Here is a 26,745-nt window from a genome sequence, read left to right as displayed (position 1 = left end):
TTGACCCTAAACCAAGAGGTATATAAATCCAAGTTCCACTTGCATTTGCATGGAAAATCATTCTCAGAATTCGAAGAATATTTTATACCACGCATCATGAAGTTGTTTAATATTTTTTATTTACTCCTGATTGCATTGTCCTGCTACGTTGCACTCAGCAATGCTGGTAAGTGAAGTTGAATATATTGAAAATCTGTTTTAATTATAGTCTAATTAGTGAAATTCTTATTTATTATTTATATCATCTTTAATGTTTCTTATTAACGCAGATTGTACCGAGGCTGAGTGCAGAGCTGCCTGCGGACACGTGGGTGGAATTCCCGGGGGAACTGGTGGGAAATATTGCGTCGATGGACACTGTAGCTGTTACCTGTCGAAGAACTAAATAAACCATCAACAATTTACAAAAACATATCGATGGGTGTTTTCTATTATCCGAGCTTCTCAAAAAATCAACACGCGTGTATGCGAGATTCTTGTCGGTGTAACTGAATAAATATTAGCACTTTCAACGGGAAGGATACAATACGAGTACCATTTATACGACACCATTAAAAAGCTTATAGGATTTTTGTCTTCTTTCTATCCACAATTTCATGAATAAAACATTGTATTCTCTTATCACAGCCAATATGATTCATCAACGTTTAACGAGAACCGAGAAGACCATCCCTAATGCATGCATTGCTCCCCGCATTGCCATAAAAAAAAAGTCTATCGAAATTTCATACGTTTTAATCGCAGGGTTAAAATTATTATAATTTTGCGAAACGTTTACGATCAGCTGGACCTTTAATTTCTCAGCATAATCTCGTGCTTTGACTTTATCGCATCGTAATTGTCGTATAATAACGCTCGTGTGTCCCAATCGCACAAATAAATCATAACTCGTTATTGATAGTAATAAGTGTCGATGAGTCATTTTTTAAATTTCTTATCACCAATTGACCCCAAAGCAAGAGGTATATAAATCCACGATTTACTGCTACTTCAGTGGAGAATCATTCAATACTCGATCAACATTTTAATCAGCGCATCATGAAGTTCATTAATATATTTTATTTACTTGTAATTGCATTATCTTGCTACGTAGTACTCAGCAATGCTGGTAAGTGAAATCGAGGTTACAGCAAAAACTGTTTCGTTCGTTCTAAATACTGCATGTATAATTGTTATTATCAATTATTACAGTAAAAAGCGAGCAAAAATCTGTAATGTACATTTTTCATTACAGCAGAATGTAACGAGGTGCAGGAGTCCCTTTGCATGAATGCCTGCGAACACAGTGGTGGACGTCCTGGAGCACCCAATGGGAAATATTGCGAAAACGACCGCTGTGCCTGTGTTAAATAAACCATTAAGAATTTACTAAAAATCTGAATTGTTCTTTCTTTTTTACAAACATTGTAACAAATCAATACGAGTGCATAAGAGATTCTTGTCAAAGTAGCTGAATATATGTTAGTATTTATATAACGAAAAAGATGTAGTACAAGTATCATTTACGATGCCATTTTAAAACTCATGAGAATTTGTCTTCTTTGTATTCACAATTTTATGAATAAAATATTGTTTTCTTACAACCGATGATTTGTCAACGTTTAATGAGAATCAGTGGAGCAATCCATTATTTCAAAAACTTTAATATTATTCATGCTTTGCCTCAAACTGTCATAAAAAGGACAACTGAATTCTTGTACGTTTTAATCGCAGAATTGCATTATTGGGACACTTAGGAACACGCGTCGATCAGCTGGACCTTTAACTTTCCAACAAAATCTCGTGCTGGCTATTATATCGCATCATAATTGTCGTGTAATAACACGCGTATGTCCCAATCACATATAAATAGATCATAACTCTTTATTGACAGTATAGTAGTAAGTGTTTATGCGGGTATAATTCTGAAAAATTTGTTACCTGCACGATTCGGCTCTAAAACAAGAGGTGTATAGATCCACGATTCACTGGTATTTCAACAAAAAGTCATTCAGTATTTGATCAACATTTTAAACTGCGTATCATAAAAGTTTTTAATATCTTTTATTGACTTTTAATTGCATTATCTTACTATAACGTCCTCCGCAATACTATAGTAAGGAAAAATCGAAACATTGGCAAAAACTGTTTTGTTTGTCCTGAGTATTGAAATTGTTGCCAATTATTTTATTGAAAGGCGAATAAGAAACCTGCAATATTTGTTTTTCCTTAAAGTATAGCATAAAGAGTACTGAGTTATACAAAAAACCATATATGCATAATTATCTGCAAATAAAAATACCATGAATTTCCTGGAGGTCCCAATGTGAAATTTTTGAAAAGATAAAATTGATTATCAATGAGTTAATAAATAAAAACCATGGAGAATTTACTAAAAATCTGAATTATACTTGTTTATATTTAACAAACATTTTAATAAATAAAGACGAGTATACACGAGGCTCCTGTTAACATAAATCAATAAATATATTCGTGCGAAGAATATTTCACAAAGCATCAATTATATTTTCTGGCAAATATAAATTCACAAACGAATACGCACGTACAGCCGAAGAGACCGAGAAAAAGTCCGAGGAATGTGAGAGAGTAATGGTCCAGAGTCAATTTAACTTTTCTGTCGGCGTACGTATGCCTCATTCGTTGCTCCTCTGCATGTACGGGCCTAATCATGTTCTCGTACCACAATTTCCTCAAGCCAATCTGCTGCATGGTTAGGATTAGTCCGTCGACCCTCTCCAGAAAGGGAGAATCAAGTGCCACGACGTAAGCCAGCATGTAAGTAGCCGTGCACTCTTCAACAATGTGCAGTAATTTCTGACCATCGGTGTCGTAATATCTCGTGAGGTTCTCAAGCTGAAGTGTGTCTAATCTCCCCATTGCTATAACATTCTGGTCAAAAGCCACTAAATCGAGAGTAGGTTCTTCATTTTTAACCACCTTTATTCTATCCCTCAATGTCTTCTCCAGAAGTGAATCATCCTGGAAGGTATCCTTCAAATTGGCATATTTTGTAATGATGGACATATTGGAATTTGCTACATCCTCCAATGTCACCATTTGTGGATACTGCAAGGGTTCGCTCAAGGTCGACACGAGGTAGCTCTGGTAGAGACCACCAATTATTAAACCAAAGAAGAGGGTGGTTAAAAGAAAAATTCTTTGGGAGGTGGATTCCGCGATACCCTGAAGAGGGTAGCAGGACAGAATTATAAGATCGCAACATGCTAGAACACGAGGATGAATCTCCAGTGGTTCATCATTCATCCAACATTCATTATTATTTTCCCCATTCCCTTCTGTCGAGTTAATCCTTCCTCGAAGGACCTTCGCAATCATCTTCATCTTTCGAACGTGTCGAGCCCGCTTTTCCTTCCTCCATTTCAGCTCCATCAAAATGTACTGGTCCTTCGATAAGGGCTTCACAATTGGCTCATTGTGCTGGATAAACCGACTACAGTGGCTCAGTATGTACCACAGGATCGTGATGATCAAGTTGTAAGCTATCAGAGCGATCCAGAAGGACAGTCCAAAAGGCACTACTGGCATGTAGGACTTTGGAACGGGACCAGCATTCGGAGCAATGAAGCACAGTTTATCCTCGTAAATTGACTTGGTGAATTCGTAGTTGTTGTTGAACTCGTATTGTTTCATGAAGTAGCTGGTGATAACTATTTCTGTCTCTACGTCACGTATGGCTATCAAAGCTTCCTGAAATGGATCGGAGCCACTTGTACGCTGCAAAACTTTAACCTTGAAAGTTGACCGCAAGTATTTCTCGAGTTCCTTCATAACGTCTGCGTCCAGCCTGGAGAACATTGCTATGTTCTTCCTTTCGTCGGTGGTGATTCGCATCATTAACGATTCAAAGACGATGACTCTCATTGGGTAGCCTCTTAAATTGTCGAATGTTGTGAAGAGTCTGGAGCTTTTGCGATAATTGAAGGTAATGTTCGAGGATTTGGGTTTGTCTGTAGTGTTATTCGAATGACTTAATTTTTTCTCCAAGGTTCTGTACTTCACATTTTTAACCTTGTCCTCTGGCAAATAGTTCATTGGAAAGACTCTTTGTGCACTACCATATTGGCCATTGGAAAAATCGAAAGGTAAGTATCTGACGAGCCACTCAAAGTCATCGAGGATCGAAGTAATGAGAATTTTGTAGACGTTGTATTTTTTCCACAAAATCTTTAAGATCGGCTTCCATGCTGGCCTCGGGTGGTCCTTATCGAGGAAGATGAGGAGGTATTGATTCCTTGACTTCCAGAATTCACTTTGCCAGTGGACAAACGCATTGACAATGTGCCAATCGTCAACGAGGAAAATCCAGGTAAGGCCTACTTGATTCATCCACTGGCTTCCCGTGGGAAACTCTGTCGCCTTCACCTGAAAGCCACCATCGGAATTTTCCGCAACAAATCTCGAGATCAAAGATAAAACATCTGTGTTTTGGATGGCATAAATCACTGATAAAGTCAACGGATGAAAATCCGGCGAGGTCCGAACCAGCTCCAGAACTCGATTCAAATTTTTCCTCTGATTTTCAGTCAAGATTAAATTTTCTCCTTCGAAGGGACTCCTGAGATTCTCGTATTTTGCACTCGTCGATTTTAGTATCGATAAATAGCATGTGATCAACGCTAACACAATTTTCTTCATTATTTTACATTCTAAGAGAAATCAATTTGGATCATTTTTAATCAATTGAAGAATTTCCCTATAATTGAGAGAGAGAGAGAGAGAGAGAGAGAGAGAGAGAGAGAGAGAGAGAGAGAGAGAGGCTTTAAACGAGTTGAACTAAACTGAGCTGGAATTAAATTTCGACGCGAAAAATATGTTAATTAAGTGTGATAAAAAGCAGTTGTAATTACGTTCAATAAATTTTTACCGATTCTTATCGGTAATTACTGCTCTTCTGCAGTTAATAATCTTGTAATATGGTTTAATTGGACTTTTCGTAATTGTTTAATTACTAGAGTAGAACTTCGACTTGAACGAGGATCGTTTTTCGACTGACAACAACTGGAAGCAGCGTTATAATTGAAATAAAAAAAAAAAGCCTGTGAGTGTGAATAAACACTATTAGTGAATAAATAATAATAAAAAGTTAACTCGATTAGCATCATTTGGCGTTATCCGTCATTTAGCCATCCCACTGTTACTAATCGTCGCAGGTCGATAATATGACAAGGAGAACAAGGGTGACACCGCTCGTAAATCACCCTCTTCGATGGAACTACACTAATCAACCAACAGAATTTAGCAAGTTCTAATTTCCTCTTATGTCAATCCTATTCCAGGAACTAAAATAAAGAGTACCTTCAAATTTACACAAAACACATTCGATATTATTTACTTAGTAATATTTTGCAAATTTCTCAGATAGTTTGGCCGAACATTGCAAATTTATTATTCACTCGTTGATAGCTCTCTCTCTCTCTCTCTCTCTCTCTCTCTCTCTCTCTCTCTCTAGCTGGGAGTCATTGGCGATCCATTTTACCTCTGGCCGACACGTTTTCTCCATACTGAGCAAATATTTACTTTCCAATCGTCAGTCGAACATGCATGTGTGCATTATAGGGTAATTACGCGTTACTAACTACTAGCTTGGCGCAAATAAAATATGTGACAATGAGTAAACACTTCCCGAAAATCGGTACAGCAGATATTAGAGAGGACTTTAACGCTGACTAATAAAAAGTATCGATCGACCTGAGTAGCGTAAAGCGAGCCGCTGTAGCTTTTAGCTAGAATAGAAAATTTGGGATAAACAAGAAGAGTTGATGCAAACTAACGCAGCTACACGTAAATCGGAATTGCTAACGAGAGAAACTGGTAAAAAACAACACAGGACTGCATTGGTACGATAAGGTTGTTTTTTTTTTATTTTTTTTTTTTTAGGAAATCCCTCATGATTCATGGGAGAAAAAATTGGAGGAGAAAAAAAAAACAATCGTGGAAATTGTGCGCAGAATGCTCGATTGTTATCAGTTATAATCAATATAGCTTTTAATCTTTACGAGTACTTGGAAAGTTTCAAGAGTCTACAATAAGCGAAGCAATTAAAGGAAAAAATCCTGATGACTCCGATAGGATCTGTATAAAATGCAGCAACGATCAACATCCTGTGCTTTGGATAAAGCTAAATTATCTCTCAGATCCTAGGAACATCGCCAAGACCATCATCAATCACAAGGGAGGCAAATAGCAAAGTTGTGTATCATTTTCCTTCGTTCAATTAATCCTTCGCGAAATCCAGGGGATGAGACAAAAAAATCGTGTCTATCGATAGAATGAAAGTACAAAATTCCTAAATTAAGTATGTTATTTTTTAATATTTATTTCCGTGCTTGGAAAAATAGGGCTGTTTCTTTAAAACAATATATCTCGTTTAGAAGCTGATCGTGTATACGAAATACTGTTATTTCACAAAAAATATGCCCAATGATTTACGATGCCACCGATTTACTGACACGATAACCAGCTTATTCAGAAGAGGTACATAAAATATTTACAAATCCATAACAAAAGAAAATTAAGATTACAAAAACTTGGTTATTTCTATACTAGCAACAATTTTCTTGAAAACCAATTTGCGTTATTTTCTTGGCTTGGATATAAAAATATTCTACACTGCACCAATAATGTAGAAAAATGATGTTTCTTAAATGTTTTGTTCTCAACGGTGTATAATGAATGTTGTCCGCGTAAAAGCACCCTAGGGAAGGCAAAGTTTTTTTATGGTAAACTGCTAAGTTCAGAATAATGTCAACGTTAAGTGTCCTCAATTTATTTATTAAGGGTGTTTTATGCGGGGAAAATAGTACATAGACCATAAGTAGGTTTACTGTTTAACCAAACCCTTGTTCGTTCTTGTCGAAAGACGAGCGCTAAAACTTTTACTAGGCAATCTGACAGTTTACCAAATAGTGATTGAGCACGTGCTTCGCGATAAAGATAAGAGGAAAGAGAAGTGGAAATACTCAGTTATTTCTCTTCCTTCTATCCTCTAATGTAACAAATGCTCGCTCGTCGACACGTTCGAACCGCCAAGCACCTAAGTGAAATAGTATCCTGTCGTTTGATTATTACTGCATTATGGTATTTTATTACAAAAATAATTAATTCGAAAATTCAATGGTCACCTGCAGTCACTTGAATAATTAAGCGGTTGTAATATTTATTTTTTTAGTGGCTTTCGAAATTTTTCCCAGCTTGTCTACTAATACACGCGTTACATTGTGCCTACTTTAACGGGGGGACTAATTGGCACAGCGTTATTAATTTTTGGTCCACAACAATTTGCCTGATGAAAGACGTCAAGACTATGAATTTTTATGGCATATGCAAGAATTCTTCCGAAGTCTACGATTTCTATCAAAGTCTCGTATCTACCGTGCACTCCGAATGCAGCGTAGTTTTTCTCCTCAGAGAATATGGGACTGCAAATGATCCAGCTTGGAGAAATGAAGCTGATAGCTTAACGCAAAAAGAAAGCAAAGCCGAAATGAAAGCAAAAGAATTTTTAACGAAAAATCCAATTAGTAAGAAAATACTTGGAGAAAGCAGTATGGGGAATAATTCGCTAAATTTTACAATTGGATTAATTAAAAGTTTAAATATCATAGTAACCGATGAGAATTTTTCGCAAGAGATTTTGAGGGACGACGAAAATATCAACTGGTCTGTAGATTCTCATTATATATTTTTGATAATCGAGGAGAAAACAAACAATTTTGACTATAGTTTGTCGAAGACCATAAAGAATTTGAAAACTCTGTGGGAAAATCGAAAGATACAGAACGTTTTGTATTCCCCCTCAAAAATTCGACAGAAGAAAACTGAGATTTATACTTACGATCCTTTTGTAAAACTGCAGGATGGTATGTATTATTGATAAATTTTTATGAACAGTTAACGAGCATAGAGTTAATTTTCCAATTTAGGACAATATGGACAAGTGCTAATGATACAATACGAAACGAAGGAAGATCTAGTTAAAATTTTCTCAATCCTGGCATACGATTTCACTGAAAACTTTAACGGCTATCCACTGCGAATAGGATTATTTCTAACACGACCATCGGTTCTATGGGAGGGTGAGAATCACCATTTATACAAGTATTCCAAAGGCTATGGGGGTACGGATGGTCATGTTTTAGCCATGGCAGCACAGTTTCTAAATTTCGACGCACAAATTCATTTTCCAACAACAGATAATTTTGGCTCTCAACTGGATAATGGCACTTACGTTGGATTAATTGGTACGAAAAGTATTGATATAAACAAATCGAATCAATTAACAACGAAAATCACCAAATGTTTTTTCCAAGGGGACGCTGTGTCCAACAAGATCGACATGAGTTTTATGTCGTATTTCGTGAAGCCGTATGGAACTGGCGGATCTGTTATTGATTTCTCTTATTACATTGGTATTGACAGAGTTTGCATATTAGTTCCAAGGGCTCTACAAATTCCGAAGTGGGCTCAGATCTATCTTATTTTCGAGCCCTTCGTTTGGCTCTGTCTGCTCCTATCGGCAAATATTATATTCTTCGCTTGGTATTACATACAAAAATTTGCCATTCACAGGTAAAAACTAATTAGCTCGTTTGACTCAACAATTAAACTGGCTAATAGTGACACAATTTTTATGTCATTGCAGAAAGAAAGCCGTGAGCATCGGCAAGACTTTTTACGAGACTTTCGTGCTTATTACGGGAGGTCCAGTGGATGTATCACCGAAATCCCCGTCAGAAAGAGTTTTTCTTGCTGCAACTCTGCTAGCAACCCTGACCCTCATCGGTACATTTTCCGGTGCACTGTACACCAGTTTCACCGGAGTATTTTACTACAGGGAATTGAACAATTTGAACGACGTTGACGAGTCCGGTCTACCCATAACTTACCTGTCTTCCAATTTGATGGACATTTTTGGAGACGAAGGTTGCTCTCGTATTTCATCATCATTTTCGACAGATCGATGTATAATTTTACCAATACTAATTAACACTGTCCTACAGACGAATCCGATATTTCGCCATTATGGACTAGGCTGAGGAAAAAATTGAAAAACACTTATGGTGGAATTGAACAGGCAGCTCTATATAGGAACGCAACGGCCTTGGGGAGAGAAAATTATTTTCCTTTGACAAAGTACCTGTATGCGCTGAAGAGTGGCCTGCATACATTGCATTTGGCTCAGGAATGCCCTAGGACCTACACTCTGGCGTATGTCTTACCAAAAAACTCTTTTCTACGCGAGAGAATGAACTCCTTCCTCGCGCACTTGAATCAGGCAGGCATACCGGATCTACGAATGAGAAACATACTGAACGAACTGATTTTTCGGAAGAAACTGGAAATGAATCAAACCAGAGTTCAATATGTGGAAAATCGTGCAGCTTTTAAACTCGTAGATGTGCAAACTTCCTTTTACACTTTGGTCATTGGCCTCGCGTGCTCCTTCATTGTTTTTCTCGAAGAAATCAAATGGCTTCGCTACTGCTATTATCCACTCAAAAGGATCAAGTTCTTCAATCTGAAATATAAGAAATTCAGCTACAGAAGAAGAGGCCAACATTGTTGCTCTCGTCTTCTTTTCAGGATAAAAAAGACAAAATGCTTCCTATAGAAATCATAATGAGGATATAGAATTGTAAAGTCTAATTTAATTAACGTAGTTCTATATATATATATATATACGGGGAAAGTATTAAAGTAAATTTTGCCGTGTGCTTTCAGTTATTGTACTATATCATATCTTTTCATTGCTAGGGAAATTAATTAAATTTATACTTAAAATTATACTGTGAGCGACTATTAAAATGCGCCTGAAAAAATCAATCATTTTCCCTGAGAATGAAAGATATACGCGTCAGTATAATTCAACCAAGAGCACACGGTAAGGTTTATTACTTTAATATTTTCTCCGTACATATATATATATATTATAAAATAATGTTGCTGCTTGTGTAACATATATGAATCTTCAGCAAATATCGTATTTAGTTTTGCAAAATGCAGCGTTGCTCTGTGATCTCCGAATTCAGCGGAGAAGTGCAAAGCTCGTAGAGGGAAAGGAAATGGGAATTTATTTTGGGAATATCTGAAAATACGCGCGTCTATGTGTGTCTCGCGAGTCTCAGTTGTGCGTTAACTACAGGATAGGACCATGTTGGCCGGAGATAAGCTAGCAGTGATACTAACTGCACTACTCTTAGGTAAGAAACTTTCTACCTCTGTTTCATAATAAGAACTTGCGCCATGTCCAATTCAAACTGGCACACTAAAGTAATTTCAAACTTTCAAGTTACAATACAAGGAACTTCGATAAGAAGCTCCGCGTTAAATGTGCAATAAAACCCTTCGAGTCGAATATACGGGAATACACCGAAGTATATCATACATCGATACCGATGCGTGATATCGTATTAGATGAGATGAGATTTCAGATTTTTCACGAACGAATTTTTCTAATTAGGAGCATCGGTCGATTCCACCGAGGGATCGGAGGATTTGAAGATCGAACGGTGAGAGAGATCGCAATTAATTTCATATAAATTATCAGTGATGCAGCGCTTTCGGTGAGACTCTCGATTAAACAGTCATAAATTATTTTCTTACAGCTATGATCTGGAGAAAGGTCCGGTATTCTACGAAGCCTATTATCCTGAGAATAACGAGACTCCGCTAGGTACTTACGAGAAGGACGAATCTTCCAATAGTGGTGTAATATTGGAAAGATCGTATCAAGTACCAGCAGTTTTGCGGGAGGATCCATACGGAGGTAGTCTGATGAGAAATGGCATCGAGGTGCAATATCAAAATAGTTTCCAAGAGCCAGCAATCTCTCAAATAGGCGCCTTCGATGTTGCTTGGGAGAAGGATTACGACGGCGATAATCTCCTGGGGGAAGCTCCGATTTTCACGAAGAAAGCCATCCCGGAAAAATGGAGGCCGCTTCTCGTTCAGTCTCAACGATCTCGTTACTCAAACCCGAACGATGACCTTCGATCTCAGATCTCATCCTGGAAACGGCCAATCGTCGAGGAACAAAATCCATACGAGAAACCTTTTCTTCGGCTTCTCGATTATTCCCGGATACCATCATCCATGAAGAGATTAAACCCGATTGGTCGAACATTTGATCCGCGAGAAACGGAAGCTCCTAGATTTCTCGTCTACAGAAGACTTCCCGAAAATATAGTCTTCGGTGGTCCAGCCAATTTTTCACCTATGCCGGAATCTCCGTTGGAGGAAATTAATCAAATCGAGCGATCGAATCCTGGATCGGTTTATCCCGCTCTTCATCACGAGAGACGCTTTGCTCGGCCGGAAGAAAAGCTGAAGGAAAACACGCCCATGGAAAACATTTTTGAACCTCGACCTCAGGTAATCAATTATATATTTTCCAAGGACGCTGTGAAGCCTGTCGAGAAAGAGATGAAAGGTCAACAAGGAAAGAAAGAAATGGTTAAGGAAGAAGCTACAGTGACAACCACTGCACGATCTTACGGGGACAATCTTATTCAAGATGATATAAAGAGAAGCAGTGAGAAAGGTGCAGGAGAGGCAAAAATAACTTCCATTGAAGTTAGCCAAGTCAAACATAAAATACGTCATCATCATGGGGAACGTCATCGCAGAGACTATTCGCAGCGTCATCCTGCTTAAATTTAATCAGACATCCATGAGAAATTATTGCAATCAATCGAATCATGTTACTTGGCTTAAAAGTTAGACCTTTATTAATAACAACTTTACAACACTTGCTCGTATAATTCATTATCTAACAATCATTTAATTCGAAATTTCTTCATAAATCTCTATTGTTGGATAATTTTACAAACAAGATTATACATTTATCCTTAAATTTCTGGAATGAAATGTATAGGACAGTGATTAGTATTCACTTATATGAAATTTTCCTAACGGTGAAATTGATTTTTGAATTTGTTTACGGATGAAAATGATTTGTGAGCTGTATGAGTTTGAATGCAAGATGAATAGAAGTGAAATTTACGAGTATTTTATTAAGTAACCTACGCTATTGGAACACAACTTTGTTTGGTGAATACTCTCAGTTTGCTAAATCTAGGGTTTTATGATTAAATAGCTAGTTTTGCTTCTGCGACTCCTTACAAAATGATCGATCAGCATCTTTGCTTGTCGATTAAATTTACATCTACGCATTCGTTACTCATCGCAGGATATAAAATCATTCATAATTATAAACTCTTATGTCGAGATTCATCATGATTAAAGAAAAAATATTATTAGGTGCAGTAATTTAGTCAACAAATAGAATTTATATAAAAAATCAGGTAGAACAATATTGATTAAGATATGATAATTCTTTAAAACTATCTTACATTCGTCTTCTAAAAACTTATATTATTGTAGACATCTCCTACTTACTTAGATGCTTAACCACTTGCGCTAGCAAAAAAGTCTCAAATGCTTGTGCTAGAACGAACTAATGTAACCCACTGGGAGGCGTTACGCAGTTGTTCAATGCCTTAAAGAGATCGGAAAAAGATTTATATTTTCTACAATTTTATTTTCGACCTAGTACTTAACAGCTTCTTGTGTTCGACACATTCTACACCTTCGTTATAGCTTTTTTTAGTATTTGTAGGTAAAATATTTGACAAAAGCATCATGACGTGCTTGCCCGTCTTTCCAGCGCAAGTGGTTAATTCAATTCTAATCGTCTATAAAACATTTTTTATGCTATTTTAATAAAATTAGCTTATAAAAGATATTAGACTAATTATTCTTCGTCCTATCTTAATTAATTTCTGACTTTTTCTAGATCTATAATAGAATATTTTAATTTGGATAAACTATATAGCCAAACATTCTACTCTTTATACTAAGTCCAACAGGAATGAAGAATTTAATTAGTTCTAGACAAGTTGGAATTAAAACTTATGCGTTTATAAAATAATATTTTAAGTCAATGTTAATCCATTATGTAGAAAAAATAAATATAATTATATACAGCATAGAATGTGTAAATGTTTTATTATCTTGTAAAACATTTGTTCAAATTTTAAGATATAAAAAGAGGAGTCTTTGTTTCTTTCTGTCTATTTACAGTATATCATAAGTAATTATTTTATAAAACGCATAAGTGGACTTAAACTAGCATTATTAACATGATTAATTTGTACAACACAGGTACATGTATAGCTATTAACTCTAATAGATGACTTCTATTCTTTTATATATCTAGCTATCAGTTAGGAAAATAATAATTGTGCCACGGCCGTATCTGACGGAGGGTTTGGGGGTTAAACATTCTCTAAACTATCAAATCTTAACATATTAGTATTTTTAACGAAGATATTTTGTTTTTAATTCTATTGAATGGTTGGCTTATGTTTAAGTAATGACAGAAATAATGGCATATTATAAGAATGATAAAATGAGATATCCATTGCCAGATATCTCACTATTTTAGCGCATTTGTACAATAGTCTATCGTCATATTTACAAAAATTCTATTGGTATAATTCTCTACTAGTTACTTAATATGAATTTTTTTCGTTTATTGTTATCCGAGCTTGAACAGAGATCGAAACTAATCCTCATACATTAGACATTCCATAACAAAATAACGAAATCTGCAAGCCGTAATGAAAATTTTTAATTTATTATCGTTAAGAATATTGATTTCCGTGATTTATAATTCATCAAATAAAACGATACCTAAAAATATAAATGAGATGTTTTATATAATGTGGAAAACATTTTTTTTTCAGGTTTCACATTTTACACTAACCAAAAAGTGTGGTGTGTATCAGATTTATATAATTCTACTTGATAAATTACAAATAATTTGGTGATAGTATTCTTAACAATAGTAAGTTCAATTTAAAACAATTTCAATGTCGCATGCAGGCTTATTGTATTTTTTGTAAGTCTATAATATGAATATAAGTAAAAATCTGACATTTGAAGTTACTGTTAGATAAAAATTGCGCAAAAATTCGTATCCAGCACTCCACTAATAAATACAAATTGCTGATCCAATAAGCTCTGAAAACCTTGGGATACACGATAGACTATTGTTTCTTTTGTAATTTTATATTTATTAAAAATCAAAGTTTTCATTACTTTATGGTGTCGTTCTCAATTTTAAATTTAACCCAAACCCCCACCCCTAAAATTTAATCTAGATACGGTCTTCAACTGTGCATTGCTATATATCTCTGGAAGAAAAAACTTAGTACTCTGTAAGTAACAAAAAATCCACAAATTACTTATTAGATAAACTACAATTATTTTATTATTAGACTTTCCATACCTTTTTCTCCTATTCCAAGTTGCTGCACCAAATAATTTCGTAACATTTCATAAGCTTCTTCAAATGAATCATTCACAATTACAAGATCAAAATTTCCAACTTGACTACCATATTCTAGCTCTTTCTTAGCTGTATCTAATCTACGTTGAAGAGACTCCTCTGTTTCTGTTTGGCGCTCTCTTAATCTCTTTTCTAATTCTGAGAAAGATGGTGGTTTTACAAAAATATATAATGGATTCAAAGAACTACTTTTTATTTGTTTTACACCTTCTACTTCTATATCTAAAACACATATCTTTCCTGCTATCTTCACATCTTCCACAGCCTGTTTACTAAAAAAAGGTTTTGTCATGATGTTGTTGGAAAAACAATTTAGATTGAATGGTAATAGACATGTATGTACCTTGTTCCATATAAATTCCCACTAAAAGTAGCTGTTTCTAAAAATTCATTCTGATCTATTTGCTGCTGCATTTTCTCTTTAGAAGTGAAATAATAATGCTTGCCATGTTCTTCGCCTTGCCTAGGTGATCTAGTTGTGTGTGATACAGAAAATCCAAATGTGTCTGGAAACTCTTTAAACAGTTCTTTAATTAAGGTACTTTTGCCACTTCCTGAAGGACCGCATAACACTAATGGACGAAGATTCTTTTCAAGCATATTAATACCTACAAAATAAAATAATTATATATGTTATCAATATAATAATAGTTGTTTGATTAAACAAATAAGCTTGTATCTTGCAAGTGTAATTTATTTTATTGCAGTTCCAGCTAGAAAATGAAAAATAAGTCTAGAACATGTGCATACCTAATTTGAATGTTCTAACAGACCATGAAGACATCATCTTGTAAATATAAAGTCTAAAATTAATGAATAACAAAAAGAAAATCAAGATCTTTTATACAAATACCAATTTTCTGTTACAAATAGTGTTATCCGTTTATCTATAACTACAAATATTTATTTAAAACAATCAATAATTTCAGTATTTATTTTCATCTTGTATACACGAATCTCACCATTGCATGCTTAAAACATCGAAATTTAAAAATTCAAAAAATAATTGAAAAAATCACAGAATATATAATTATTTCAAGGTCTTTAGATATTGATTTTTATATGAAAAAGGTGCGGTAAAATGAACGATCTATGCTGAAATACTATTTTATATTTAAATAACACTTTATTTAGACTACTAAATTATATTCTTTTGTCAAAAGATTTAATTTCTTGTTAAAGCTTTAAAGAAAACAATTCGACACTAACTGAAAAAACTCTTTATTGAAAAACAACGTAATTCTATATATTACGAAGCATGTTGTGTAACTACAGTGTGTACTTAACATGACAGTAAAGTATCTCACCTTTGACCACCTTTGACAGACGTATTTATACAGAGGAGACCAAATTTTCTTGCAGCGTAGAACTAGGTCGATATGTTGAACTTATAAAATAGTGAATAGGATTAAATTGATTTAAATTAGTAAGCTTGGAAGAGAGAAACCAGAAAACAGCTACCACAGTTACCACGTTTTTTCTACATATGATCTTTGGCAGATCTGCGCATGCGAATTTTTCTGCAGGCAGATCAAAAATTCCTCAAACTATTATAAATTGAATTTCACAATCTAAAATAACTACTACATTCAGCTACATATATATTTATAAGATAAACATAAAATTGGTAGATACTAACGTAAATTTAGGTTAATTGTTTTTAAAAAGATAGCAAATTATTTTCAGAGAAACCTAATCAAACTCTTATTCAAAAGTTAATTAAAAATAATTGTAGAAAGTATTTAGAAGCAATTACGTACATTTTGCATTTATTTTTGAACAGACAAATATGAAATTATATATAAATACATATGTATGTATATACAGCAGGAAGTGAAGTTACGAATTTCGAATCGCGCATAAAGCGCATGAAGTGTATAGGTTTATGTCACGTTTCTTATAGAGCTTGAGCGCTTTGCGCGCATTGTGATTTGTGACTGAACAGAATTTGATTTGATCTACGTTGTACTTTTGAGGAGAAGTATATCGTAAACGTTTAACTTCCTTTCTACGACGTGCTCGGCAAAATGCAGAAGGTATGTTGAAATTGTCAATTTAATATATTCCTTTTATATAAATATACTACTATAAAATCTTTGTTAATATCTTCCATTCATATTTTTCTTACAGAAACAGAAAGAACCCATTCACTCCGTGCAGGTTTTTGGCCGCAAGGTAGGATAAAGAAACTGTCGTCTCATTTTTAGGTTAAATCTTCGCGTGTATTACTAGTATGCAGCGTCTAACGAATAATTATATTTTATAGAAAAGTGCCACTGCTGTTGCATACTGCAAACGCGGTCGTGGTAACCTCCGTGTAAATGGGCGTCCCTTGGAATTAGTAGAACCCCGCGTATTGCAGTACAAATTGCAAGAACCGATTCTTTTGTTAGGGAAGGTAAGTTAATTACAAACATTAACTACAAATTATTGGAAAAAACTGCTTTATTAATTAGTCAGTTGAACATTTCTATTGCAGGAAAAATTCTCTGGGGTTGATATCAGAGTGAGAGTAAACGGTGGTGGACACGTAGCTCAGATTTATGCTATTAGACAGGCTATTTCAAAAGCTCTTGTTGCTTACTATCAAAAGTGTGAGTATTGAAGATAAACCGGCTTCTATAGATAGACATCTCTTTAAATATAATAATATAAATTTCTTTCCTGCTTTATTAGATGTCGATGAAGCAAGCAAGAAGGAAATCAAGGATATCTTGATTCAATATGATCGTACTCTCTTGGTTGCTGATCCAAGAAGGTGCGAACCAAAGAAATTTGGTGGTCCAGGTGCACGCGCTCGCTACCAGAAATCTTACCGTTAATTTTGTCATGTTTCGCAATACTTGAATAAAAAATTTAAAATCAAATAGTTCAAGTTAATCCTTTTTATGTTTTCACTCCAGCATCCATATTAATTCACGTTAATATTTATTAAAATTTGACTTGACGTTATGATGTTTGATGATTTTGTTAGATAAGTATGACCAAATTTACTGTAAATATTCCATAGGTGAAATCATTTTTGAAAGAGAAAATTAGTAACCTCAGAGGGGATACTTTTTTAATTTTAAAATTACTTTTGTACTGAAATAATAAAATTTCATGGAACTTGTAGCAATAAAATTTAGAATGGATTAAATCTCTGTAGTCTTGGCGTCACATCCGTCCGTCCGTATGTAGTTAATTGTTACTTGATTACTATCGACATTCTAACCGCAAAGCGCTTAGTGAGATGTCACAACAATAAATACCTGATTACTGCGGAGCTTATACATTGTTGTTAAATTGAAACTATTTTCATTATTTTAAGATTTAGGAAAAGTGGAAATATGATTAAAAAATTATTGTAATATACTCATATATTCATAACGTGACGGTATACCTGATAAGTGAGTTAACTAGTATGTACATCTTATGAAAGTGTCAGTTTTAACCTTCTTAACTATTTTTACCGAATTCAGTTATTTTGATTGGTAATGGGTAAAAGTGTTAATAATAAAATATATATTTTTTTCGAATACCTCTGGAATAATATAAACTTTACAAAACTAATTATTTAGTTTTAACTACAAAAATCATGATTACAGTTTTGGAAAAAAATCGTACATAAATAGAAACTTTGAATTGGAATTGCAAAACCAGTCATTTTGACTGATCCGATAAATCTAGTATTAAGGTTACTTTTTATAAGTGTTATAAATTTAATAGTAATATATTTTTTAGTAAATAAAAATTTATTGTAACAAAACAACTATGAGGAGAAAGGCAGGTGTTGGTGCCATACATAAACATAAATTTGAACAAGAAAAATATAAAGATAAAAGAACAGAAATCCAAGACAGCCAATTTGAACAAATGACAAAACAAATGGAAACATTTAGCATAAATTTGGAAGAATTTGCAACCAAGCACAAAAGTGAAATTAAGAAAAATGCACAGTTCAGGCGTCAATTTACAGAAATGTGTGCATCTATTGGTGTAGATCCTTTAGCTTCAGGAAAAGGCTTTTGGTCAGTTTTAGGAATTGGTGATTTTTATTATGAACTTGCTGTACAGATTGTTGAAGTTTGTATGGCTACTAATTATAAAAATGGAGGTTTAATTTCACTTGATGAATTAAGAACACGATTGGTACAAGCCAGAGGACGTCGAAAAGAGCACCAAGAAATAACTAATGATGATTTATTAGCTGCTGCAAAGAAACTAAAAATTTTTGGAAATGGATTTTCTGTGGTTCCTATTGGTAGGGGAAAATATTTGGTTCAGTCAGTCCCAGGTGAACTAAGTATGGATCATACTGCTGTATTACAACAGGCTAGCTTATCTGGAAATGCTTATGTGTCAAGGTTAATGCTAGAAAAGGAATTGAAATGGGAGAGCGAAAGAGCACAAAAGGCATTGTATCATATGGTTAAAGAAGGGCTTGCTTGGCTAGATGATCAAAGTGAAAATGAAACATTATACTGGTTTCCTAGTTTATTCACAGCCTGTATAACTTCTCAAGAATAATATTGACAGTTTAATTATTACATAGATATTTTTAACAACAATAAAACCTTTCTACAGATTTGTTTTGCACAAAAAATTTATTTAACTGTGTACAATATAAAACAATAAATAATTTTCAGCTATGAATTACTTGTATTCTACATTGTGCCAGTTGTTGTCTACATGAAAGGAGTTCTTTATTCAATTCCTCATTTTCTTTATTTAAGGCAGTTATTTTATTACGAAGATCTTTGGTTTTTCCTTGAAATTTAGTCGCTAAGCATTTTGCTTCTTCTTTCCACCTAAAATGTGTATTAATTTTATAAAAATGGATTAATTATGATTATTAAAATCCATTACCTTTTACTCAGTTTTTGATGTACATTAACATGTTCACTTAACTCCATTGTCCTTTTATCAAATTTTTGTTGCAATTTACTTAATTGGTCAGACAATGCTGAATGACAATATTCATGCTTATTATCATACCTACAAATGAATTAGAACTAGTTTTATTCTTTAGACAATGTGAAATAACTTCATATGACAAATGTGACTTACACTGATTCAGCACTAAATTTTCTTTTTAAGTCAGTGGGAAAAGTTTCATCAATGGGCTGTGCTATATTTCGGAAGTTTTGCTCCAAGTCCCGAATTTTATGTTCTAAAAAATATTTTTCATGTTCTCTTTTTTGAATTTCTCTGTCAAAAGAATTTTGTAAGGCTCGCAATTCGTTCATTAAGCTTTCCTTTTCGTCTAAAGACCTTACTAACTTTTTTTCCAAAGTGGAATATCGCTCATTTGCTTCCTTTGTTTCATCTCCAGCCTGTTTTAATAGATCCCCGTTATGATATGCATTTTCTTGCTGTATTTCTTTTAATTTGAATGTAGAAGCATCTAACTTTTCTTTCAATTCGATAATTCTTCCTTCTAGTCGCTTTATTTGTGTATCGTATTTTTTACGATGCACATCGTCAGCCATTTTTAGTTGTAGCTCCAAGTATTTTAACTTTTCCTCTAATTCGTTTATTCTTGCACCAGATCTAAGCAAGGAATCTTCAGAATTTTTTCGATTCTTGGAAAGCTCATCCTCAGCTAAGCGGCAATCCCTTTTAGCTCGATCCAATAAGGTTGCAGTTTCTCTCAATTCAGTTTTAAGCTCTTTTATCTCAATAAGATACTTTTTGATACTCTGATGATTCATCTCTTTGACTTTTGTCATTTCTTTATCCATTAATTGTGCGTATTCTTCCGCTATATTCGATAAACGATTTTCTAACTTTTTTTTTTCCTCATTTGCCTGTGCTTCCTTTTGAAGAGCTAACTCCTTTTCTTTAAAAGCAGTTTCCACTAACTCCAAAGTCTCTTTCATTTTTGACTTGGTCTCTTCATCCTTAACCAACAAACTTGTTGCAAATTTTGTTGCCTCTTGTAACTTTGCTTCAAACTCAGACTTTAAATTTGCATTTTTAGCTATATCTGCTTTTGCACTAGCTAATTCTATTTTCAATGAATTTATTGCTTGCTCTAAGGTAACTTCTTTCTGTAAAGCTTCCCTCTGTAATTGATTTAGCTTCTCCACAATATCTTCTTTTTCTTTAGTCAAGGATTGAAGTTTTTCCTTGTTAGATTCATATACCGATTGCTGCTTAATAAAATTTTCCTTAGCTTGTAATAGTTTCTCTTCCAATGTTTTAATAGCGTCTGAATAAGTTTCTCTTATACTATTGATTTGTTCTTCATAATATTTGTTTCCCTTCTCATTGGTTTGCGAGGCTTTCAATTCATTTTCTAATGAGTTTACAGCTTTTAATGACATTTGCCACAACTGAGAGGTAGAATCCTTCTCCATTTGCATTATAGATAAGCGTTCCTGCAAGTTCTTTATCATCTCCTTTTCCTCTAAACTTTTATTATCATTAAATGTTTGACTAATTTCATTGAAATATTGTTTAATGACCTCATTGGTATTTTTACTGTCATTACGAAGGAGGTCAAGCTGGTTGAGAATATTGCTTTGTTCAGCCTAAAAGATTGATAATGATTATATTTTCAGAAAGAAATTGAATAATTATTATCTCTTTCATACCTTACAAACTAGTAGATCCTTTTTAAAATTTTCAACAATTCCGTCGTACTCCTGGAGAATTACAGTCGGCTCACTGTTACTGAAAATGAAAAAATAGAAAAAATATTGTAAAATTTAAATGTCTATTAAAAGAAAATTGTTTATAACCTTACCGATCTTTCGTTGAGGTATCTTGCTCAGAATCAATCATTTTTACGATATCAAAATTCACGTTGATCCGTTAAAAAACTTGTAACGTTTGTTGCAACATTTATTATTATAATTTAATCAACGATGCAATTAGTAATTTTGAGCTGCTTGAAAATTTGGACGATGCAATTCCGTTTCTAACGATCGATAAACGAAAGGCCTGGCTTACCAGCTGTCAAAATGATTGTGATGAAGTCTGGCAACAGTTGCCATGTTTTAGAAAAAGTCAATAAAATGATATATATATATATATATATATAAAATAACAAGACATAAAACACAAGAATAATTAAAATTTTGAATTTTCTTTTGTTTATTGACAAAGGTTTATTGATACAAAGATGTATTAAGCCTACGGCACACTATGCTGGATTTCGTGCTAGAAATGCTAGAATGCTAGCTAGAATTGTGAAGACCAATGATGATTCAGTTGTGAATTAAATATAATAATCTCATTGGTCCTCACAAATCTAGCAAGCATTCTAGCACGAAATCCAGCATAGTGTGCCGTAGGCTTTAGATCTATGCATGCTAGTTAAATACCAAACAAATACAATGTTGTGAGAAATGTGTACTAATAGGTGTATGCATATTAGCAGCGCTATCTATCCGCAGCATTTAGTATTTTTAGGGTAACTTTTTCGTATAAGAATGCAATTACGCATTCTCTCTTAATTGTATTTTTATTGATACTTAACTATATAGCGAATAAAATATGTATATATATTAAGAAAATCCAATAAATATCTCTACAGAAAAATAAACATGGAAGAATAGCTATGCAGGAAATTTTGCAGTATTTTGTAATGATTGTTATAGAAAAATACGTTAAAAAAATTTCAGCGCGTAGATCTGTTGAATTGTTCAAAGAAGTCGGCAGTTGGGCCACTGGAGAATGGCGATCGATTTATATACTCCCTTTGAGATTTTTGCAGCTGCGCGAGACGTAAATTTTCTTCGGCGATTTTTTTGTTTAGCTCCCTGAAAAATATCGAGTACAAAATGGGCTGTATTATAGAAGCGGAAAAAATGAAGAAAGAACGGAAAAATAAATAAGTCGGCGTAGTACACGAATGACTGCGTGTAAATGGAAATATAGGATTTTATACATTTTTGCGCGATCTATTTCTCTTTGGCGATCATGCGCGGCTGTTGCGTGCGCATGCATCAGCTGGTCCCAGTCCTCGTTCATCTTTTTCTCTTCCATTCTCATTTTCTGAAATGAAAGCGATGAGGTGCGAGTGAGTATCGAGGCTTAATGAACAAAACTCGATTTTTTTGTAAATGAGACTCGCGGAGGATCGTTCATCGGTTTACTTGAATTTCTCGAATCTGATGAATTTGACCGTCCCTGTAGACCTTGATCTCTTCGGCTGACATTCCCTTGTATCGATCCTGCAGTGGCCTGTCTGGACCGCGAATGCTCTCCGCCTGTTCCCTGGCCTCCATCAGGAAGTCCCCGGTCACGTGATTGTAGATTTCCGTTTTCTTGTCCTCGTCATCCTGCGCCGCTTCCCATCGCCTGCGCTGCTCCTGTTCATCGGCCTGCGATAAAGAAATACGTCATCGTTACTCACACACCGTGGTCACAGAATTCTCTCAAGGTCAAACGTGCCGAGAGACCGAAGAATCCGACTCTCCGCTTTATTATTGCTATCAAGAAACCCGAAGCCTTCAACAGAGACCAACAGTCAAGGTCGGACCTTCCGAGAAAGCTTGCAGCAGCGCAAATTAATTTTAGCCGGAGGTGGGATGACAAGAGAGGATCTGGGATCTTGTAGAATTTTCGCTGATTTTTCAAACTGCCTCCAAACGGTGCGAGCTATTAATTAACTTGTCGGAAAACCCGAGTTCTCGGGACATTGGAAGAAAACTCCGCTTCGTTAGCGAGATTTTAATAAGTGCGTGGCGCGCGACCGCATCTCATTGATGAGGATTTTGCGCAAAGTAAGACGCGAGTCGAGTGGGCGACGCTCACCTTCGGCCAAGATTTATGCTAAGCGCTCATTTTTGCCGCGAACCTGCATCGAGCGTCTCCCGCCGCTGCAGTCGCATCTTACTTCGCGTCGTATGCCTGCTGCACGCGCGTCACGTGACGCGCTAACACCTTTGACCTTCCATCAATTCCACCCGATTGTCCAAGTCCAGGAAGGACGCGTTCATTTGCGGAGAAAGGATATCTTTCGCATGCGTGTCTAATTAATTATTACCTCCCTCCCCTCCTTGTTTTTCTCTTCCCCCTTACATCTACCTCCCTCCCCCCCCCCCCTCCTTTCCTTCTTTCCTCTAATTTTACAACGAGCCATCGTCATGACTACTTCAACGTAATTAAATTCATCAATCTCCCTTCCTCGTGGAATTTCTGCATCAAAGATAATTATATATATATATATATATATACAGTGAGAAAAGAATTCACATTTGGTTGAAATAAATCCTCGTTTGGAACAATGCCAATAAAATATTTACTCGGTACTAATGAAATTTAATTATAGCACATGAATGGATTACATTTTGTTGGTTTGATCCAAAGACTGTTTGTCCAAGCCGTAAGTATTTAATATATGTATAATTATTGGCGAGTAGTCAAAGAAACGCTCGTTTGAATGAAGGGTTTTTTGTTTTCTCAGAGAGCGATAAAAAAAGTTATAGCTTCGTGCCACAGTGGTGGAAGTTGCACACGAGATACGTACAAAGTTCTCGAAGGATAACGTTAAGATCGATTTGCGCGAATTGGCAGCTGCAGATTTTGGATTTGAAAGGTTGGCGGATAACGAAACTGGGTCAATGCCTGCTTTAAAGCGCTCGTCCCCCTCCATCCCTCCCCCACCGTCTCTTGCTCGATTGCTAAATCTGCCTGGATTTCGGATCTTCTTTTTCTCGCATTACTCGGTTAAAGGGACTCACGAGAGCTTGATTGAATCTCGCGGTGGCCTCGTTCAACCTTCGACGACATTCTCGCTCCATGTTGTCCAACGTTGTAGCGCGCTTGTCCCTGGAAGCAATGGCATCCTGATACGCTTTCTCGGCTTCCCGACGCTCGTGCTCGTAAAACTCTCTCTCCTTCTTCTGCTTCTCCAACCAATAACGTATCTGCTCCTTTTGCGATTCCTGTCTCTCCGTCGAGCTCAGATTTTCCCCTTCGAATCTTCGAAATCAAAATAGACATTTCAAAGAGGCTAAAATTTTTTCAAAAATTTACTAGCTGCCTCTATATTTCACGTACTTTTGGGCCGAGGAGATTCCGATTTTGGAATCGTCACCTCCAGCCCTAGGAGGCACCGATTTTTTCAGAGCATCGGGATCGTTCAGGTCGAAATCACGTCGATCCTCCGGTTTCTGGTACAACTTCCGGTATTCTTCCATCTCCCGGTGCATTTTTCTCCTTTCCTACAATGAAACGGACATTCCAGCTACTGTATATATAATATCCGGATTAATGTTTTACGTTATGTCGCATATTGTACCTCCCCCTCCTGCTTTTCTAATTGCATCGCCAGTTGACTGCTGCGAATCAACGCTGTATCGTGGTGACATTCTTCGACTTCCTCCTGCTCGCGTTGAAATTTTTTCTCCTTCACTTGTCTGTCTAAAAATTCCTTGTCCACCTGAGATCAATCAAATTATATAATTGTGCAGTACTAAAAATAAACTGTTATGCGGTACACGAATTCTTCAAGACGAATTGTTTTTAATTAATCGTTCGAAGAAGCGAACAAGAGTATAGAGATATACCGTACAAAAGGTGTATATTTATATAAAATTCGCCCCAAAGTGCAAAACTAAAATTTCATGAATTGCCAATTATCGACATTTGCTGTTAAACCTTTTTCGAAATAAATAAAAAAGATTTTCATGAAAATCCTCTGCAAAAAATGCATATCTCTCGTACAATTACAACGATTGATCAATTTTTGCATCTACGATACTCAGGGGAGATAAAAAAAAGACACCCGGTATGTTTATTACGTGAAAAGAGAGATAAATATCGGTGATAAAGTTTGACAGCTGTCTGGCACAACTTACGCCGATTTTCCTGAACCTCGCATTGAAAATCCTCTGTTTCCTCTCCTCCTCCTGCAGCCGCAAGTACTGGATTTTCGCGGCTTCCTTCTGTTCTTGCGGAGTGCTCCGTTGAAACTTCAGCATCCTGTTGCAGGATAATTAAAGGAAACCCGTGGAATTAGGTTAGAAAGGAAAGTGACGCGACTAAAAAGAGCTAATGCACGGCGCACGTTGCACGAGCACGCTGCCATAGTCGCCACTCGCCAGTAGTAGCCAACTCACTACGCACCGGAACCGGAAGTTCGTTACCATGGTGAGTTTGTATGTTCAATTTCACATTCGGCGAAATTCGATACACGAGTTCTCCTTTTGATCCATCACGATGACGATGTAGCATATATCGTGCTTTTATTCTTAAGGATTATTAATCTTGCCGTTCGAACGGGAAGAAGAAGAGGAAGGATTCGAGAGTCGAAGGTTTCAATTTCACTGTTTTTGCAGCTGGTCGATTGGCCACGGAAGAAATGGAATAATTGATAGTTGTTCGTCTAGTAAGGACAATCGCGTCACGTGGAGAGCAGCTGGTCTGCTGTATACGAGCATCGAATCGAGCTCGCTATCTGTTGACATGTGAAAATTATTACGCTCGTTCCGCCGCTATGATTTGTCATTGCACTATCGCTAATTAACGACAGTGCAAAATAGAGATACTAATAAAAACAAGATAAGAATATTTTCTTCCTCGACTTATTTACAAGATCTCTCATCATTTTCCATTCTCCGCTTACATTGTTATTCCGTCGTCATCCGTTTCATTCATATTCTACGCGTTATTCCACGTTGCAACGGTTGTCCGAGTCGATAAGGGGGATAGTCTTGCAGGCTGATAAACTGCAACCTGATCGTCTTACAGAATTTCCCTGAAGAAGCCAAGAAATGCTACGCCATAAACTCGTACGAGGTCAAATCGTGCCTGTGCGAACGACGTAGTAGTACTCTTACATGTGTACGAAACAATGCGAAAGTTCGTTAACGTTGTGAAAAAGGGAAGAAACTGCAGAAATCGGCACATTTTCAATCGTGTGTCACTCTGGACTGGGAGAGGAGGGGTTGGGGGGGGGGGGGATGTAAAGATAATTAACAAGGATGAAAAAAGAGAAAAATAACAAAGGGGAGACAAATGGCGATAAATAAGAGATTTGTTTCTTTGGACGAGGATGATCCTAGCCAGGAGGGGAGGTTGTTATCGAGTGACAAAAAAATTAAGCGGAGCTTGAGCCAATCGCTTATCCGTCGCGCAGCTCTGTACTATTTTTAATTATTGACGGCAAGCTGACTCGATGCAACCGGTGCAACGACCCAGCTGATTGTTTTTGTCCAACTGGGAAAAAACATGTGCGACCTACATTATTCCTATTTCGCCATATGTCCAAGGAGCAACGAGAGTTCCAAGCGATACCCCCCTCCGTTTTAAAAGCTCCACCGATTTGAAATTTTTTGGAAAATATCGAGAGCGTCCGGGCCGCTGGATAGAGAAGAGTTTTTCCGAAGATTTTCCGCGGTGAGTCTCCATAGCAACGTGCTCCACGGCCCAGAGAGATG

At 35.8% G+C, this 26,745-nt stretch overlaps 7 protein-coding genes and 1 long non-coding RNA gene across 12 annotated transcripts; 4 read left to right on the top strand and 4 right to left on the bottom strand.

Annotated features, from left to right (window-relative positions):
- The first annotated feature begins 46 nt into the window (after window positions 1-46).
- On the top strand, window positions 47-1,587 carry LOC136777295 (uncharacterized). Its single transcript, XR_010823225.1, has 3 exons — window positions 47-166; window positions 270-1,108; window positions 1,235-1,587. It is a non-coding gene; the product is annotated as an uncharacterized lncRNA (long non-coding RNA).
- Window positions 1,588-2,090: 503 nt separating this feature from the next.
- LOC136777520 (uncharacterized) lies at window positions 2,091-4,656 on the bottom strand. Its single transcript, XM_066733870.1, has 3 exons — window positions 2,533-4,656; window positions 2,391-2,444; window positions 2,091-2,189 (listed from the first exon to the last, which is right to left on the bottom strand). The coding sequence occupies exons 1-3, from the start codon at window positions 4,654-4,656 to the stop codon at window positions 2,091-2,093; spliced, it is 2,277 nt and encodes a 758-aa protein (XP_066589967.1).
- A 5,506-nt stretch (window positions 4,657-10,162) lies between these two features.
- LOC136777232 (uncharacterized) lies at window positions 10,163-12,761 on the top strand. The gene is made up of 3 exons (XM_066733402.1): window positions 10,163-10,220; window positions 10,481-10,529; window positions 10,626-12,761. Exons 1-3 carry the CDS (start codon window positions 10,172-10,174, stop codon window positions 11,671-11,673), a joined length of 1,146 nt encoding a protein of 381 aa, XP_066589499.1. The 5' UTR covers window positions 10,163-10,171; the 3' UTR covers window positions 11,674-12,761.
- Window positions 11,707-16,198, bottom strand: LOC136777253 (guanylate kinase). Of its 4 annotated transcripts, XM_066733446.1 has the most exons (6): window positions 15,679-16,198; window positions 15,122-15,174; window positions 14,715-14,979; window positions 14,579-14,643; window positions 14,312-14,509; window positions 11,707-14,238 (listed from the first exon to the last, which is right to left on the bottom strand). In XM_066733446.1, the coding sequence occupies exons 2-6, from the start codon at window positions 15,156-15,158 to the stop codon at window positions 14,231-14,233; spliced, it is 573 nt and encodes a 190-aa protein (XP_066589543.1). In that variant the 5' UTR covers window positions 15,159-15,174; window positions 15,679-16,198; the 3' UTR covers window positions 11,707-14,230. The 4 variants fall into 4 exon arrangements, with proteins under 4 accessions (XP_066589543.1, XP_066589527.1, XP_066589530.1 ...); XM_066733430.1 differs by having other exon boundaries at window positions 11,712-14,238; window positions 14,312-14,643; window positions 15,679-16,170; XM_066733433.1 differs by lacking the exon at window positions 15,679-16,198 and adding an exon at window positions 15,334-15,594 and having other exon boundaries at window positions 11,712-14,238; window positions 14,312-14,643; window positions 15,122-15,264.
- Window positions 16,199-16,296: 98 nt separating this feature from the next.
- Window positions 16,297-17,238, top strand: RpS16 (ribosomal protein S16). The gene is made up of 5 exons (XM_066733456.1): window positions 16,297-16,407; window positions 16,502-16,546; window positions 16,638-16,769; window positions 16,851-16,965; window positions 17,048-17,238. The coding sequence occupies exons 1-5, from the start codon at window positions 16,399-16,401 to the stop codon at window positions 17,191-17,193; spliced, it is 447 nt and encodes a 148-aa protein (XP_066589553.1). The 5' UTR covers window positions 16,297-16,398; the 3' UTR covers window positions 17,194-17,238.
- A 151-nt stretch (window positions 17,239-17,389) lies between these two features.
- lsn (vacuolar-sorting protein SNF8) lies at window positions 17,390-19,000 on the top strand. 2 transcript variants are annotated; one of them, XM_066733423.1, is made up of 2 exons: window positions 17,390-17,760; window positions 18,095-19,000. In XM_066733423.1, the coding sequence occupies exon 2, from the start codon at window positions 18,125-18,127 to the stop codon at window positions 18,878-18,880; it is 756 nt and encodes a 251-aa protein (XP_066589520.1). In that variant the 5' UTR covers window positions 17,390-17,760; window positions 18,095-18,124; the 3' UTR covers window positions 18,881-19,000. The 2 variants fall into 2 exon arrangements, with proteins under 2 accessions (XP_066589520.1, XP_066589511.1); XM_066733414.1 differs by having other exon boundaries at window positions 17,390-17,772.
- LOC136777189 (uncharacterized protein MCAP_0864-like) lies at window positions 18,878-21,242 on the bottom strand. Its single transcript, XM_066733310.1, has 5 exons — window positions 21,102-21,242; window positions 20,950-21,028; window positions 19,421-20,886; window positions 19,220-19,348; window positions 18,878-19,161 (listed from the first exon to the last, which is right to left on the bottom strand). Exons 1-5 carry the CDS (start codon window positions 21,137-21,139, stop codon window positions 18,996-18,998), a joined length of 1,878 nt encoding a protein of 625 aa, XP_066589407.1. The 5' UTR covers window positions 21,140-21,242; the 3' UTR covers window positions 18,878-18,995.
- A 728-nt stretch (window positions 21,243-21,970) lies between these two features.
- LOC136777222 (RIB43A-like with coiled-coils protein 2) lies at window positions 21,971-25,811 on the bottom strand. The gene is made up of 7 exons (XM_066733391.1): window positions 25,165-25,811; window positions 24,606-24,746; window positions 24,365-24,528; window positions 24,046-24,286; window positions 22,456-22,683; window positions 22,248-22,354; window positions 21,971-22,119 (listed from the first exon to the last, which is right to left on the bottom strand). Exons 1-7 carry the CDS (start codon window positions 25,285-25,287, stop codon window positions 21,978-21,980), a joined length of 1,146 nt encoding a protein of 381 aa, XP_066589488.1. The 5' UTR covers window positions 25,288-25,811; the 3' UTR covers window positions 21,971-21,977.
- Between the last annotated feature and the right edge of the window lie 934 nt (window positions 25,812-26,745).

Source organism: Prorops nasuta, unplaced genomic scaffold, assembly GCF_024137725.1.
Source record: "Prorops nasuta isolate Cenicafe-Biocafe unplaced genomic scaffold, Cenicafe_Pnas_1.2 PNAS00002, whole genome shotgun sequence".
Taxonomy (NCBI): Eukaryota; Metazoa; Arthropoda; class Insecta; order Hymenoptera; family Bethylidae; genus Prorops; species Prorops nasuta.
This window is presented reverse-complemented; position numbering and strand designations above follow the sequence as displayed.

Bases quoted from the DNA above. Each gene is read 5' to 3' on its own strand.
- LOC136777520 (XM_066733870.1), bottom strand. From the start codon at position 4,656: ATGAAGAAAATTGTGTTAGCGTTGATCACATGCTATTTATCGATACTA. The intron at 2,445-2,532 runs GTTTGTGAATTT...TTATGTTAACAG, and splicing joins TCGGCTGTACGTGCGTATTC to GAGCCTCGTGTATACTCGTC. The intron at 2,190-2,390 runs GTATAATTCAGA...CAAATATTGCAG, and splicing joins TGTTTGTTAAATATAAACAA to GTTTCTTATTCGCCTTTCAA.
- LOC136777232 (XM_066733402.1), top strand. From the start codon at position 10,172: ATGTTGGCCGGAGATAAGCTAGCAGTGATACTAACTGCACTACTCTTA. The intron at 10,221-10,480 runs GTAAGAAACTTT...TTTTCTAATTAG, and splicing joins ACTAACTGCACTACTCTTAG to GAGCATCGGTCGATTCCACC. The intron at 10,530-10,625 runs GTGAGAGAGATC...ATTTTCTTACAG, and splicing joins GAGGATTTGAAGATCGAACG to CTATGATCTGGAGAAAGGTC.
- LOC136777253 (XM_066733430.1), bottom strand. From the start codon at position 15,158: ATGATGTCTTCATGGTCTGTTAGAACATTCAAATTAG. The intron at 14,980-15,121 runs GTATGCACATGT...TTTATTTTGTAG, and splicing joins TGTTAGAACATTCAAATTAG to GTATTAATATGCTTGAAAAG. The intron at 14,644-14,714 runs GTACATACATGT...ACCTTTTTTTAG, and splicing joins GGGAATTTATATGGAACAAG to TAAACAGGCTGTGGAAGATG.
- RpS16 (XM_066733456.1), top strand. The intron at 16,547-16,637 runs GTAGGATAAAGA...TATATTTTATAG, and splicing joins TGCAGGTTTTTGGCCGCAAG to AAAAGTGCCACTGCTGTTGC. The intron at 16,770-16,850 runs GTAAGTTAATTA...TTTCTATTGCAG, and splicing joins CGATTCTTTTGTTAGGGAAG to GAAAAATTCTCTGGGGTTGA.
- lsn (XM_066733423.1), top strand. From the start codon at position 18,125: ATGAGGAGAAAGGCAGGTGTTGGTGCCATACATAAACATAAATTTGAA.
- LOC136777189 (XM_066733310.1), bottom strand. From the start codon at position 21,139: ATGATTGATTCTGAGCAAGATACCTCAACGAAAGATCG. The intron at 21,029-21,101 runs GTAAGGTTATAA...TTTCATTTTCAG, and splicing joins GATACCTCAACGAAAGATCG to TAACAGTGAGCCGACTGTAA. The intron at 20,887-20,949 runs GTATGAAAGAGA...TCAATCTTTTAG, and splicing joins AGGATCTACTAGTTTGTAAG to GCTGAACAAAGCAATATTCT.
- LOC136777222 (XM_066733391.1), bottom strand. From the start codon at position 25,287: ATGCTGAAGTTTCAACGGAGCACTCCGCAAGAACAGAAGGAAGCCGCG. The intron at 24,747-25,164 runs GTAAGTTGTGCC...GATTGATCTCAG, and splicing joins CGAGGTTCAGGAAAATCGGC to GTGGACAAGGAATTTTTAGA. The intron at 22,120-22,247 runs GTATAAAATCCT...GATATTTTTCAG, and splicing joins GAAATAGATCGCGCAAAAAT to GGAGCTAAACAAAAAAATCG.